At 36.0% G+C, this 16,458-nt stretch overlaps 1 protein-coding gene across 1 annotated transcript in view; it reads left to right on the top strand.

The window, feature by feature from the left end:
- Nucleotides 1-16,458, top strand: part of Dirc2 (disrupted in renal carcinoma 2) — a gene marked incomplete at its 5' end in the record, with an annotated part of 81,362 nt that overhangs the window by 49,217 nt on the left and 15,687 nt on the right. The window contains 3 exons of the mRNA XM_013019433.1: nucleotides 3,326-3,434; nucleotides 9,877-9,944; nucleotides 13,036-13,163. Of these exons, the coding sequence (XP_012874887.1) occupies nucleotides 3,326-3,434; nucleotides 9,877-9,944; nucleotides 13,036-13,163 (305 nt within the window). The remainder of the gene's footprint in view (nucleotides 1-3,325; nucleotides 3,435-9,876; nucleotides 9,945-13,035; nucleotides 13,164-16,458) is intronic.

Raw genomic sequence — 16,458 nt, 5'->3', positions numbered from 1 at the left:
CCAAGTCTTTCCATTTCCTAACAAATGAGGCAATGTCATTCTTTCTGATGGCGGCATAGAATTCCCTTGTGTATATATACCACATTTTCTTGATCCATTCATCTACTGAAGGGCATCTGGGTTGGCTCCATATCTTAGCTATAGTAAATAATGCTGCAATAAACATAGTTGTGCTGGTAGCTTTAGTGTGTTTGTGAACATTTGGATATATGCCCAAAAGTGGGATTGCTAGGTCATAGGGGAGTTCTATGTGAAGTCTTTTGAGGAACCTCCACACTGCTTTCCAAAGTCCAACCTCTCATTTCTAACATAGTGTCTTGTGAGTATCCATTGTTGCAATGGGTCATCCTGTGTCCTTGTTTCAGCATTTTGTTATTCCCCTTTCCCTCCCCAAATTAGATAAATGTGTATACAAGGTACAGGGTACCAAAATCAAATAACAGTGACAACAGATTGTCACCTTGTGTAGTTTTTCATGTTCCTCTATCCTTTGCATTTACTCCAGGTTCTTTTATTTATTTATTGTCATTAGTGGGCTTCAAATCTGGGCCTTGGCACTGTCTCTCAGCTCTTCAGCTCAAGGTTATCGCTCTACCACTTGAGCCATAGCACCACTTCTGGTTTTCTGATGGTTTATTGGAGATAAGAGTCTCATGGACTTTCCTGTCCAGGCGTGAGCCACAGATGCTCAGCTTCTCCAGCTTCTTATCCAGAGTTGCTTTTAGGGATTTGTTGTTGCTTTTGTTTTTGTTTTCAAGACTACTTCATCAGTGAGGCTAAACTTCTTCCCCCAGGAGGCATTTGAATCTGGAGAACTCTCATTTTGTGATATGAGCACTGTTTCCAAGATGCATCCTTACGATTCGGTGACATCTAGTTCTTTGTATTCTACACTTTTAATGGATCTATCACATTTACACAGATTGCACCCTCATATCTATCACCACAGGCCTCGGTCTCGGTCTCGTAAAGCTGAGAATTGCCCTGGAAAGTAGATCCTGCAGCAGGATTGCTAGGTGATAGTCTAAGCTAGATTTGCCAAGTATTGCCAGATTGCTGTCAGAAATGCCCACTTAACTTGGCATTATCTATATTCCTAATCTTGGACACTTTTGTTAAATATGTGTTGTGTATAATGAGTAGGTTTCAGGCTCACATGTGATTGTTAGCCGTTAGGTATAGTCTACTTTTTAAACTTCTGCTTATAGCTTCTTTTAAAGGTGTTATACAGAGGGATTAACATTTTACAAGTCAAGTGCATTTCTTTTTAGGACAATGCCACCCTGTACCTTTGCTTTCCCTCAGTTCCCCCTCCTGTCCCTGCCCACAAGTCATATAGTTCATTTTCCATACCTTGTTGATTTTTTAATGAAATATTTACTCCCAGCCTATCATTTGCCTAATGATTTTGTCTATGTTTTCCTTAAACATTAATTTTTGGTTTTATCTTTCACATTTAGCTTATCATCCCACTGAGAATCTATCTTAAAATATGGTGTATACCAATGATACAGGTTTTTTTTTCTCCAAAACATAAACTGTTACCATTTGCTAAACATCCTTAGCACTTTGATTTGTATTATATACTGTATTTCTGTATCCTGGATATCTAATCTTCTCCCTTGTTTTTTTTTTTTGTTGTATTGTTGTTTGGGGGTTTTGTTTTTGGGGTTTTTTTTAATGCCAGTCCTGGGACTTGAACTCAAGGCCTGGGACTGTCTGAGGCTTTTTTTGCTCAAGGATAGCACTCTACAACTTGAGCCACAGTTCTAGCTTTTAGCTGGTTAATTGGAGATAAGAGTCTCATGGGCTTTTCTGCCTGGACTGGCTTTGAACTTTGATCCTCAGATCTCAGCCTCCTGAGTAGCTAGGATTACATGCATGAGACACTGGTGCCCAGCTGTTCTTTTTGTTCTTGATTCAGTACCATACTGTTTTAATTACTTTGGCCATGCTATTTTTCTTAATATCTTAAATGCAAGGGCTTTCACTACCTTTTTTTTTAAAGGGTGACTTAGCCTTTTTAAGTTCTTTTAGTCCATATAATTTTTGGAGCTTATTTCATGAGTTTCTAGAAAAAATATAGCTGAAGTTTGTGATTGCATTAAGCTAATTTGAGTTAAATTAATAGCACCAACTGAGTGTCAATGTATTTAGATAGTGTCTGTCCCTTAAAGATTGCTTTTTCCACATAGATGTCTCTGACCTTTCTAGTTTATTCCTAAGATATTTTGTAGCTGTTGAATGGTATTGATTTTTATTAAATTTGTTTTTAAAACTAAACTTTTCATCTTGAGATAATTACAGATATACTTTCATTGTGAGAAATAATAACTTGATGGCATATTACAAAAGTAGTAGAATATCACAACCAGTAAATGGACACTGATGATCAAGATATACAACATTTCCATCATCATAACGATCCTCCTCTTGTCCTTTTATAGGCACACTTGCTTCGTCTCTCCCACACTGCCCTTTATTCTCTGCAAACACTAATCTGCTCTTTGTCACTGTGTTTTTATCATTTCAAGAAAATTATGTAAATGATACCATATGGCATAAAATATTTCAACTGTTTTATTCTCTTTTTAAAAAAAATATTGTAAAGGTGATGAACGGGGGTTACAGTTACAAAGTAAGGTAACGAGTACATTTCTTTTAACTTCATTACCCCCTCTCAAGGTTTTATTCTCAGTATGATTCTCTGATGAGTCTCCAGGTTGTTGGATGTTACTTAAGTAGCTCATGCTTTTTTATTGTTGTGTAGTATTCCATAGTATGGACATGCCATTCTTCATATAGCCATTCACTCATTGAGTGATTCTTTGTTGTGTCTAGTTGCAGACTCAAAATTAGCTAGTATATGTATAATCTCTCCCTTTGTATGACTCATATAAACTCAAAAAAGAAACTAAAGGTACTGCCTAATTTTTCTTTAACTAGCAAATTATACATTTCTTTTTAGCTTTGCTTTTTTTCTACCTTAATTGTGAGGAGAACTAGTAATTTTTTCTTTCAGATCAGAAAGTGTTTTTTGACTTGGTTTTACTGCCTACTCATATGAAATAATATTGGTAATTCAATAAACGTTAAATATAATACAGGATCACTGGTCATTTTAAATATTATAAACAAGAAAGATTATTCTTATAAAATTAAATTTTTTTTATTTTTATCATTATTTATAAATTAAATTTAATAACAAATGGGCACATATTTTCTACTTCTGATTCTAAGAGTGCAGTTTCCAAAAGACTTAAATTTGGCATAACTATGAATTTTAATTCTAGATTTTTAGTTTTCTTTTACTTCTCTTTTACAGCAATTTGAGGTTTTTGATGATTGCTTTAGCATATGCTATACCACTTGGTGTATTTGCTGGCTGGTCTGGAGTTCTCGACTTAATTTTAACACCAGTTCATGTCAGCCAAGTAAGTATTTTATATGTGTATATGTTGTAGGTATTTTAGTTTTTTCAGTTTATGAGTACTGATTACATGTTCTTGGTATTAGCTTTAAGACTATGTAAACATTGTTCTAAATCAGTGTTGCAAAAACAAGAGTCTATGAGACAACTAAAAGCTTGATTTTTGTAGACAGTAATGAATCTCACATTTCTTTGAGTGCTGTTAATGAGGCTGACAGACAGAAGAAAGTAAAATCTTAGTTTTGTTGACTTCATCATTTGTCCTTGCTTCATACTTCATAAAAGAGTTTATGAGCCCATCATCAAATATATTGCTATTCATAACCTAATTTGTTTCTCTCTGGTCTCAGAATAAGTGTATCTTAACTTCTTTTAAAATAACCATTTCACCCTGCTTGATGTTATTGCTTTCTTCTCTTTGCTTCCAGAAAGCATGGTAGAAAAGGTAGAGAGAGATTTAGAGAGGCAAATGGAAGAAATTCAACACATTAGTGTGGTATGATATTCTGTTATATAATAATTTTGTCCATACTGCTTTGGAAGAACCATTGGATTCTTTGCCATTTTTCATTATCTTATAAGCAGTGCCCCATGAATGTTGTCATGCATGGCTTTTAAGGCCTTTCTTACATAGTGCAACTGGATATATATATAGAGAGAAATTGGATTGCTGGTTATTAATGTATACCTCCTTTCACAGATAATGCCAAGCTTGTCCAAAGTGGTTGTTTCCATTTCCATTTACAATCCTACCAGCAGTGCATGACATTCCTCATTGTCCTATATCATTACCAATACTTGATTATGTGCACTTTAGACATGCTGATAGCTATGCACTTGTATGCCATTATACTGACATCTATGGATCTTTTCAAGTGTTAATTGGGTATTTGAATATCATTTTGGGGGACACACCTGTTCAAGCTCACTGTTGGGCTGCCTTTTTCTTACTGATCTAAAAGGAGAGAGCTGCAGAAGGAGGTTCCCAGTGGAGTAGGTGAGGTTCCCGACACCAGTAAAACATCAGCTGAGAAAGGAGCAGCCATGGAAGGGCAAAGCTGCTAGAGGCTTATCAGGGAGAATGCTACAGAGTTTAAAGCAGAACAGAGCCATTAGAGGACAAGCAATGTCTTGAAGCTCTGGCACAGCCAATATCCTGACACCTTATTAGCAATTAATTAATGCTAGAAAGGTCAGACAATAAGCAGGGCTGTTCCCTGGATCTACTAGTTAGACCCACCATAAACAAAGCCTATACTGAGTGCCAAGCCCTGACAAAAGTCTGCAGAGGAGACAGTTTAGAGATTAAGCCCTACCAAGTGAGAGAGGCTTTATTTCTACCCTACCCTAATAAAGCACAAAGCCAAGCAAGGCTACACAGATTCAGAGTGAAGAGCCAATAATCTGTCAACTATAACAACAAAAAAAAAACAATCATTTTAGAGGAATAATAAGAGAACCCAGAATCCTTACATTCATCATTCATAACATACAGAATACAGTTAATGAAAAACACATTAGCTATGTGAAAAACAAAAACAAGTGCCAGGCACTGGTGGCTCACATCTGTAATCCTAGCTACTTAGGAGTCTGAGATCTGAAGTATCACAGGTCAAAGGCAGGCCAGGCAGAAAGTCCATGAGATTCGGTTTCTAATCAGCAAAAAGCTGGGCTAAATGCTTCAAGTGGTAGAGCAGCACAAAGCCAGCACAAAGCCCTGAGTTCAAACTCTGGTTTGGGGAAAAAGTAACAAACAAGAAAGTACGACACATATTTTTTAAAAAGAAATCACTCAATAAAAACTAGCCTAGGGGGCTGGGAAGGTGGCTCAGTGGTAGAGCGCTTGCCTTGCATGCATGAGGCCTTGGGTTCGTTTCCTCAGCACCATATTAGCAGGGGGAAAAAGCCGGAAGTGGCTCAAGTGGTAGAGTGCTAGCCTTGGGCTCAAGAGCTGAGGGACAACGCCCAGGTCCAGAGTTCAGGCCCTACCACCGGACCCAAAAAAAAAAAAAAAACTAGCCTAGGGCTAGGAATGTGGCTTAATGGTACAGTGCTTGCCTAGCATGCATGAAGTCCTGGGTTTGATTCCTCAGTACCACATACACAGAAAAAGCCGGAAGCGGCACTGTGGCTCAAGTGGTAGAGTGCTAGCCTTGAGCAAAGAGAAGCTCAGGAACAGTGCCCAGGCCCTGAGTTCAAACCCCAGAACTGACAGGGGAAAAAAAAAAAACCTAGCCTAAATAATCAAGATTTTCATAAACACATTTCCCTGTTATATTGTACAACTACATTGTTCAGCCATTACTCATATGTCACTGTTTAAAATTTAAATCACCTGAAATGAAATAAATTTAAAGTTGGACTTCCTCCTTCATATTAGCACTTTTCAAGGACTGTTTACCCCACCTTGCATTCCTGGACTAACACCATCTGTCAGTGTGATACATTATACTACATGTCACTGGATTTAGTTGCTTCTTTTTTGGCACTTAAATTTATGAATGAGTGTAGACTCCAATTTTTCTTTCTTGTCCTATCTTTTCAGTTTTAGTATCAATGTTTAAAAAATAACAGGATCTTTAAAAGTAACAGGAATTTTTTTCTATTTTGGAAGAATTAATGTAAGATTAATTGATTAATTAATGTAAGTATTTAATAGTATGTAGCACATGGTTTTATTATGTCTCCAAGGACAAAACATTTGAGATGATGGTTATCTGCATCTTCTCTTGGTTACTTTTTTTTTTTTTGGATCTTGGTTACTTTTTAAAACAACTTTTCCAGTGGCTTCCTGTTGTTTCTTTTCTATTCCATTGACTTCTGATTTTGTCTTTATGTCTTTCTTTCTTCCTGCTCTATTGAGAAAGAGTTTTAATCTAAATGCCTCAAATGTGTGTGGTTGTATCTGTGTCTGTGTGTAGCTGTGTTTGTGTCTAGGTGCCTGTAATGGGGCTTTTTCTGCTCAAGGCTGGCTCTCTGCTACTTAAGCACAGCTTCACTTTCAGCTTTTGGCTGATGAATTGGAGATAGGAATCTTACAAACCTGCCTGAACTGACTTTAAACCACAATCCTTGAGACCTCAGCCTTCTGAGTAGCTAGGCTCATAGGTGCCAACTTGTATTTTTCAGTGATAAAGTTTTTGATAGCATTTATAATTTAAAATTTTCTGAGCAAATGCTCTTGTTTCTAGTTTGATCTATTAATCTAGTTTCAGGAATTGATACCATTTAAAGTTGGATTTTGGTCCTGTGGAATAATGTTCTATTTCCACTGCCACTCCTATTAGAGTATAGCCCTCTGAGTCCCAAATTAAGGCCTTACCAAGGTTTTTAGAAGACCATCTACCCCTAAGCAAGCCCCCAACTCATATTTTTTTTGTTTCCTAGGTGAATGAGGCTAGTAATAACTTCTCAGATCTTTTTCTACATTGTTTTAAATCAGCAGACACTCTTAAAAATTTTTTTCTTCAAGCACCAAGCTTAACTCTGATTTTCTTTCCCATCCTAGATCATGGTTCCATAGTCTAGATTGCCTGTGGTCTCTCCATCGACTTTAAACAGATTTTTCCCTCAGATTTTTAGTTCTAAACTGGAATACTAATCCAAATTACCTAGAGTACCCAACTTAATCCATGCTGAGCAAAGGACCTTAATCTGAGGAATTTATAATAATAGGAATTTATTTCCTACCTTTGTGGAAGTTAGGAGGTCCAGAGTCAAGGTGCCAGCAGATTTGGTATCTTGTGAGGTCCTAGTCTCTACTTCAAGACAGCACCTTCTTGCTGCCTCCTCAGTGGCAGAAGAGTCAAGGTAGCTCTCTCAACCTCTTGTTTAAAGGACGCTAATCTCATGAGGGGGCACAGCTCTCATGACTTAATCATCTCCATATTATGACATTGAGGATTAGACTCCAACATACAAATTTGGAGAGGACACTGGTATTAGACCACAGCCATACTTGCACCCTAAGAAGAAAGTCTCCCTTTACTTTTCTGACCTACTTTTTTGGATAGCAAGTATTCCCAATGTGTTCAGTTCTGATAAGGAAAAAAATGCATTACCTATTTAAATTATGCTGACTTTGCATGTCTATGTCTTGTTCTTTAAACTCTAAGAAGCCCTTCCAGGGTATCTTTCTCTGAACAGACTGAGAGATACAGTGTGTATGAAACACACCAGCTACTAAAAGGAAGTTTAAAATTAAATGAAAGCAAAAAAATTAAGGAAAATGTGCAGTTAATTACTGGGGAGAATTTTAATAACTAAAGTTACAAAGGATGAACAAAGGAAGCAGAAATGCACAAACCAGCATGAAAGGACCAGCATCAGTACAGCCACATGTATAAAGGTCCTTTGCCTGGCACAAGACCTTATACACTGAGGGGGAACCTGTTACTAGCATCAAGGAAGTCTTAAACAATGATAGTAAGTGTCCTGCTATGAGAAAGTAGTCCTTCAGAACAGAGTCCTTTTTACACAAATGTCAGTGGCATGCAGGACAACAGATAATATAAGCTTTAGGGTGTTTTCTTTCCTGAGACAGCATTTATATTTTTCAGAATTCCAGAATGGCAGCAAATACTGTAAGAGCAAAAACTTGAATAGAGTTAATGTATTGCTTAGACTAAGCTGCTGTGAGAAGTTTAACTCCTCAAATGCTAAAAGTTCTGAGGAAATTGTTCATGTTCATTGTGATCCAGGGCCATTGATCACAGTTTAGACAATTCTTTTCCTCAGTCTGACTTAGATCCTTAAGTTTCTTCTTCTTTGGAGGCCTTTAGTCCCCTTGGAACTTGTAAATATATTCCTGGGTGGCAACTAGGTAATCACATCTAGAGGGAAAGTAATAGAAAGGGAAAAGAGAATGTGGAAAAGCCACACAGCTGTTTTCTTAGGCTCTGTCTCCCAGAAGTAGCACACTTCACTTCTGCCTACTTTTCTAATGAGAACTCAAGTCACGTGGTCACTTTTAGATTACATGTAATCTAGCTAAGTACCAGACAGAAGAACATAACATTTAGTGGTTAGCTGGCAATCCCTGTCACAAGTGTAGTGAAAAATATGAGTCAAAAGTAAGAAAAAGCTGGGCACCAGTGGCTTATGCCTGTACTCCTACCTACTCAGGAGGCTGATACTTGAAGATTGTGGTTTGAAGCCAGCCCGGGCAGGAAAGTCCATGAGATTGTTATCTCCAATAAACTACTCAGAAAAAGCCAGAAGTGGTGCTGTGGTAAAGCGTTAACCTTGAACAAAAAAAAAAAAAAAAAAATGAAGCTCAGGGACAGTGTCCAAACCTTAAGATCAAGCCCCAGGACCAGCCAAAAAATAATAATAATAATAAAAAGTAGTTTGGGTAACTCCTAAGTGCCAGGTCAAGGTTGGACTTTACCCAAGCTAGTAATTATTTCTGAGCAGGGGAGTGTAATGATTGAGATAACATTCTAACAATAATGGACAAACTAGATTCTGAGGAGCTTTTCAGAGGCTTTTGTAGGAGTCTGGAAATAAGAAATGAACTAATAAGTTGGTGTGGTTATCATAGTAAGGATAAAAAGGAAGAAAATGCACCAATATCATTAGATATACACAGAATTTCAGTGATAACAGCCAACATATTTAGCACTTTACACTTACAAGCTTATTTTTTACATTTATGAACTTATTGAACTTCAAAAAACTCTTATCATCATTCTACTGTTGCAGAAAATGAGATAGAGTGTGGTTTGGAACAGATAGCAAATCATAGTAAGAGTTAAAGGTCCATGAGCGATGAGGAAACACAGACTACTTGAAAGAGTGTGGATGAGAAGGTAGGAAAAAGAAGATAAGCTAGGCGGAGCCCAGTAAGGTGATGTTTATTGAGCACTTCCAGTATGCTGGCCACTGACCCAAGTCCTGTGGATAGATTATGACATTCCTTCCATTTTACACATAAAAAGACATAATTAACCCTAGGTCACAAAGCTAGTAAATGGCAAGATTAGAACTATTTTCCAAAGAGAAAAATAGACTGTACATTTAAAACCTAGCTCAGTGTCTCTTTCTCTACATTTTTCTTTCCCTTCTTCCCTCTCTTCTCTCAGTACATTTTCAGATATAGCCAGATGTTTTTGTACCTGTTTCCTAGTAGTTTCTCCTATATCAGTTATATTTAACTTTTTTGAGGTCATTGACCCTTCGCCATTGTCTTATGTATTCCTGGTATGTAGCACATACCTGAAAATATTTGTAAAATGATGTTGATTTTGTTGATGTAAATATTCCAGTAAAGCATAATCAAAACTTTAGTTTGTGTTTATTATATATCTTATCATTACATGTACTTGCATAAGTAAAATTCCCTAGATTTGTTGTCATTTAAGTCATTACAGAGAATTTCTTTTTTATTTCCTCTCAGTTGCAACATGGCAGTCTTGCATTTAATGTGTCTGCTACTTTGTTAACAGGTAGATGCTGGCTGGATTGGATTTTGGTCCATAGTTGGTGGCTGTGTTGTTGGAATAGCTATGGCAAGGTGAGAATATTTTTTATATTAAACATGTGAGTGGAACAAGGCTCCCCTAAATAAACATTAAAGTTTAGAGAAAAGTGAAAGAGAAAAAAACCCACAACATTCACTAGTAGAAATAATGGCATATCATTAGAGAAACATCTCCAAGAATCCAAGGGAAGGTATGACAGTAAAAGCAAATCAGTAATTAAGAATAAGAAAGAATTCAAAAGAATCTATTATCAGAGCATCTCATGAAAAGTTGGTCTCCTGATTATCCAGTGTTCATTTCTGGTTTTTTTTCCACAGGTAGGTTACAGTGGTTTCCTACTTTCATAGAAAAAAGGTTCCGATTTTCTTCAAGCTCTTTGATTTTAACCCATTGTGACAACACATTTTTAAAATGAATCAGAAGGAAAAAAGGTCCCCTTCATTCTAAAAAAGGAAAGAATAAAAATGTTACTTTTTTAGTGAGTGACTGTGAAACCAATCTGATAATATTCATTCACTTGCTAAGTCATTTTACTCTAATAAAAAACAAAATTAGGAAATCAGATTAACCAAGAAGGGAAGAATTGAATTCTTCCTTCAGAAGATCAAATAAGATATATAACTCACCTTAATCTCTAAATACTTAATTGTTATATGTAGATCTTACAGTTTGCTTAGTGTTTCTGGTATAATGAAAGAATAAGTTAACATCAAAACTTCTAAATCACTTTTTTGAGGTTTTTGTAAGTTAGGTAAACATTAGAATAAAAACCTAAGAGCTGAAGAAGTAGAATGGGAAAATATTCTTTATAGGAAATCACTGATTCCAAAATAGATTGTTCTGTCACATTTTGATAAGAAGCATACTAAAGTTTTCAAATTAAACATCCAAGCTAATTAAAGTGAATCATCATTGATCAAAACCAGTTCTGCATACTAAAAGACAAGAGAATTGTTGTGCATCAGACATGACATCTCACATTTTATTTTTCTATAATTCATTCTTAACTATAGATAGATACAACTAGAGGAAAAATTAGGACATTTTGTATTTATTTCAAGACAGGATATCACAGTGTAACTCAGGCTGACCTCAAACTTGTAATCCTCCTGTCTCAGCCTCCTTCTTCTGTAATTAGATTTTCTAAAGGCTGTTACTGAAGGTTTTTGGTTCTATAACATTCTTTGATGTTATCAATGCATTTGACAGGACTAGGTCCTCAAGAGCAGCAGGCCACACTGGTCAGTTTGTCCTTGTGTGATCAAAGTATGAAATGTTAGTACACTTCAACTCTTACTTGAACCAGAAAGGTATTTTAGTCTCTCCTACCTTTACATCTACCTAACCAATGAGGAAATGTATGCAGCCTACCAAAATGTAAATCAGGTAAGGGGCTAGTAAGCTTGGAATTAGATGGCATGTTTTATATTTTCTTTTTTTTTATATATTTTCTTGAGGGACATTTCTATCAAGCTGTGGAATCTTTCTCAGAGTTCGTAGAAATCTGATTGTGAACTTTCATAGATAGATGAGAACAAATCTGTCACTAAATTGAAGTGCATCTATTTCTCCCACCAAAAGATGGCTCTCGTAGGAAGTCATTTTTGTCTAAAAAATGTGATCATGAAGTAAGTACAGAACAAAGGATTCCAGTACTGTTTAAGGACATGAATTATCATAGGAATTACAATCATTTTTTTTTAATTCAAAGTGGAGAAGACATAGCAAATGCTGCATTTGGGGATGGGATATTTTTCTATAATAGAAATAATTCTAAAGAATGGAGCAATTGTGGATAGATGCAGCCAGAAGATTATTCCTGTACAATCAACAGTTAATCTGCAGGTGAAGAAAAGCAGTTGGAAATGCCAGGGGAGGCGGGGGGGGGGGGAGTTTGGCATGCATTTTAGTTTCATATTTGTTCAGGAAAATAGTAGTAATTTCAGTACTTAAAATACTATAAAACCTCTAAGCTATATAGAATGGTCTTTAGTATTCTAGATGCTAATGGCTTTTTTGTTTGTTTTGTCTTGCTTTGTGTGTATATCTTATTTATGATTGATTAATTTATTTTTCTATGCCAGTACTGGAGTATGAATCCAGGGGCTGGGCCCTGTCACTCAAGGCTGGCATTCTACCATTTGAGCTACAGCCTCATTTATTGCTTGTTAGTAGTTAATTGGACATGAGAGTCTCGTGGATTTTTCTGCCTCAGATTTTAGCCTTCAAGTAGCTAGGATCATAGGCTTCAGCCACTGGCACCTACCTTATTTTTTGTTGTTTTTTGAGACAGGGTCTGTTTATATAGCTCAGTCTGGCTTTCAACTCATCATGTAGCTAAGATTGGCCTGAAACTTGCAAAGTCAGGTTGTGGCCACCACACCTGGCATGCTGTTTATATTCTTATTCTGAGGGAGCTTTCAATCTGATGGGGAAGACAAAATAATTAAACAAGTACAAAAACAAGACAATTTCCAATAGAGAAAAACATTAGGAAGAAAAAAAAACAGCATAAATGAGGAGCCTTAATCTAAGGACAGGGCCTTTTCAGTGAATATGGAGGCTGTGTTAAACTGGAATGAGAATGAGCTGAGGCATATGCACTCCTGAATGGAATGAGCCATGTCAGGGTCTGGAGCTACCGGCTTTGCACACAGACAAGTAAGCAACCTTAGCATGTATGAGAAACAAACTCAGCTGTCTAATGGGAGCAGAACAAGGCAGGGAGAGGCAGATCAGCACGAGGACCCCAGAGGCTCCGAGCGAGCTTTGGGGAACCTTTGAAGTGCATTTCCTAGGTGACTTTTCGGAACCCTATCATTGAGATCAACAAGTTAATCTATTTTCTAACTTAATGTATATTCATTATAGAATGGGTAAAAAGTATAAAAATTCAAAAGAATGTGGCATTTGAAAATGTAAAATTTCATCCTGTGAATTATATAGATCAAACAGAGATGACCTTTTGTGTACTTTCTAAGATTAAAAAAAAGGATTAGAAAGTACTATCATATACACACAAAAAAGTAATTGTGTTTAAAAAAGTGTGTCACTAAATTAAAAAAACAAACAGAAAAGCCCTAAAAGTCCAGCTAGGATTAACAGAAAATTGTTTCCTCTCAGGTTTGCAGATTTTATCCGGGGCATGCTGAAACTGATTCTTCTCCTCCTGTTTTCTGGGGCGACACTGTCATCCACATGGTTCACCCTAACCTGTTTGAACAGTGTCACCCACCTGCCTTTGACTACAGGTGAGCACTGTTTTTAAGCTCTGAGTAAATATTTTCAGTTCATAGGAATACACATACTCTGACAGTAGAACTTCTTTTTGCTGTCCTTCAGTAATCATTAAGTCTCCCTGTCCAAACATCATTCCACCATCCCAAGAAATTACCTCAAACCATTTAACTGGCATTTTACCTATGGAAAAGAAATGTGTTCTTTAACTTAAATTCATAAGATAGAAATGCTTGTGTTCATTTAAAATTTATATCAGAACATAGCACAAAGATTTTATTTATAGTCATTACCTCATCATTAAACAGTAAAGATGATGATGGCAGGGCTATTTAATGTATACTTTAGTAAAATTCTTTGAATCAGCAGCTATAGCTTTATTTTATATTTAGTTTTATTATATAAGTACAAAACCAAAATTTATGGAAAATGCCTTTTGCAGTTATAATAGCCAGCATACTTAGTTCATCTAACTGATCTAAAACATTTGTGGTTGCTATTCTTTTTATTGTTAATTAGTTCAGTACCTGTTTCTATTACTGTTGTAATGTTATTAAATTTAGTGGTTTATAAAACAGCATAAATTGATTATGTTGCACTTTTATAGGTTAAAATGAGACCCACGATGGGTGTCACTGAGTCACAATCAAACTGGGTAGACTGCAAGGAAGAATCTATTTTCTCTCCTTTTCTAGCTTCAGGAGTCTGCCTCTTTCACCGGCTCATGGCTCATTCTCCACAGCCATCAACAGCAGGCCAAGTCCTCTCATACTGCAGCATCTGCAGTTCTCTCCCATAGTCATGTTGCACTCTGCACTCTCCTCCTCTGCCTTCCTCTTTTTTTTAAGGATCTTGTGACCACATCAGACCCTCCCAGATAATCTAGAATAACCTCTCAATTTTGAACTCATATGATCAGCAAATTTAATTCTATTTTGATTTTAATCTTCTTTTCAATCGGAGGTAACATATTTACAATTTTCAGAAGCTAAGATATGAATCTTTGAGGGAGAAGGATATTCTGCCCACTACAGGATCTTTTTTTTTTTTTTAATTATTGTGATAGATTATTGTGTACACTAGGGGACTCTGTTATTCCTTCTTCCTTTTGTTAACAAACAGTTGCTTAAGAGTCGTATTTCTTACTCCATTTGTGTGTAATATCTACCTTTTGGATTATGAGCTTAATTATAGGATTACTTGTTATGAAAGTAGATTTAGGGCTAATATGTCATAACAAGCATTTGTATGAGTAGGAACAAATAAGAATGTGAGCAGGCCCCATGGGACTTCTTGCAGTGGCATGTAAAATCCATGAGAAGGAGGGTTGCTTGTGTCTCCATATGACTGAGGAATATAATATATCCCAGTTTGGATCTCTGCACTGTACAATAAAGGAAACAGTTTACCCATCCAAGGCAGCAAATCTTTAGAACGTATTTATCTTTGCAAAGGTTGTTTTTCAGTAGTTGGTGTATTATAAAGCAAACATCATACAAAATCAGTGCAGAATAGAAAATCATTCTGATTTGAGATATAAGAAGCTGTGCAGTGCCATCAAATACACACATTCCCTTTGTAAAAAATTGTAGTCATTTAAGAATTAAATAGGACTGTATTTCTCTGCATTTATGAGTATGGCCTTTTAAATAGCTACTAAATTGTTAGGGCATAATTATTTATTCAACTGCTTAAATAACTATGTAATTGTTAGCTTTCTTTTGATCTTGGGACACCATGAAAAAATTACTGAGATACTGAGTGCTAAGAACTGGAAACCTTAACCTGTTCTGCTGGCAGTCCTCTCTCTCTCCTCAGTGTGTGCATTATTTGAGAAGCATTGTTGTCCAAGGTAAAAATTAGACCCAGAATAAAATATATGCACTATTTTTACATAATGTTCCCAAATTTTTGGCAAGTATAATGGGCCAGACTAATGTCATAACTTAGCATTTGAACAACGCTAGTGGGACAGTCTTAGTTTATAACTCTTCTTACTCAGGACAATACACACAGATTTTTTTCATGGTATGATATATCAAGGAAACATCTGTAAGATTTTCTTTATAAGTGCCAAATATTGAGTACCTGAAAAACAAAATTCTTTCCCTCAAACTAAAGATAGAATATTTATTATGGGATAACATGTTTCTTCTACTTTAGATATTTTCTATTCAACATGACCAAATTAACAGTTATTTCTGAGTAGAGGCATTAGGTATGAGTTTAATTTTTACCTCCATTTTATATATTTGTAAGCATGTTTTCTTTCTCTAGTCAAGGAAAAAATGTATTTGAAAATAATACATTCTTTTAAATCTTACAAGAACATTAATGTTTGTGACCCTGATCAAAGACCCTGTTTTCCCAGTCTGTTGAAAATAATCGTATTGGACAGAAATGAAAGCAGAATTCTAAATTAAATTAAGAAAGGAATAGAAAGGTTGAGTTTGATGTTGACCATCTTAACAATTGTAAACTCTATCAATCCTGCTGGTTTCAATTGCAAGTCTGTTTCAGAATGTCACATATATTCCTGAAAAAATAATTTTAACTTACAGAGACTGTATTTTAAAGACTGTGTTTGTTCACATTCCTTTTCTAAATTGTCATAGTTTTTTTCCTCTCCTTTCATCAAGTAATTCCTTCAGTATATTTCTTAACTTCCCTAACAGTCTGAAGCATAGACTTACATCTTATAAATTCTGTCCCCAGCTCCCACCCCATCACCTAGCCCTCATGAATGGATGAATGAATGAATGAATGAATCGAGTATATGTTATACCCACTTGATTGTCAGAAGACAAGCCTTCTTGCTAGTGGTAGTAAGTAAGCATAGTCACTTCATTACTCAGTGGTGGCTATCGGAATGAAAAGGTCACATTTTAATGGAAGAATAGAGAATTGGGATGTCTAATCACAGATATCCTTACTGCCTTTGTAAAAATCTGACCTAATTCCTTTTAGGTAAAAGAGGTTTAATGAGAGAGAACTTATTACAAAATTTATTATTCACAAATCTAGACCTAGGGTTGCTATTTAAAGTCAGTGATGGCAATTTCATGTTTCTTTTTTAATGATCATTATGAGAAGACTATCTAGTCTTTATCCTCTTAGTATTTCTATTATAGGTTTTTATATATCAGGAGAATCTTATCTCCATGAAAAGTATGTGAACTAAAGCCATGTTCCATACAGTGATGTTTGGGGGTGGGGAGGGAAAGTAGCAGAAATGATGGTGGTCCCCTAAGATTATGTCCCCTGCTTCATCTTAGCTGTCTTGCTTTGTGTAAGTGCACTGTTTGGTGT

This window comes from Dipodomys ordii, unplaced genomic scaffold, assembly GCF_000151885.1.
Source record: "Dipodomys ordii isolate 6190 unplaced genomic scaffold, Dord_2.0 Scaffold45, whole genome shotgun sequence".
NCBI classification, from domain to species: domain Eukaryota; kingdom Metazoa; phylum Chordata; class Mammalia; order Rodentia; family Heteromyidae; genus Dipodomys; species Dipodomys ordii.
The sequence above is the reverse complement of the archived record's forward strand: the minus strand, read 5'-3'. Positions and strand labels throughout refer to the sequence as shown.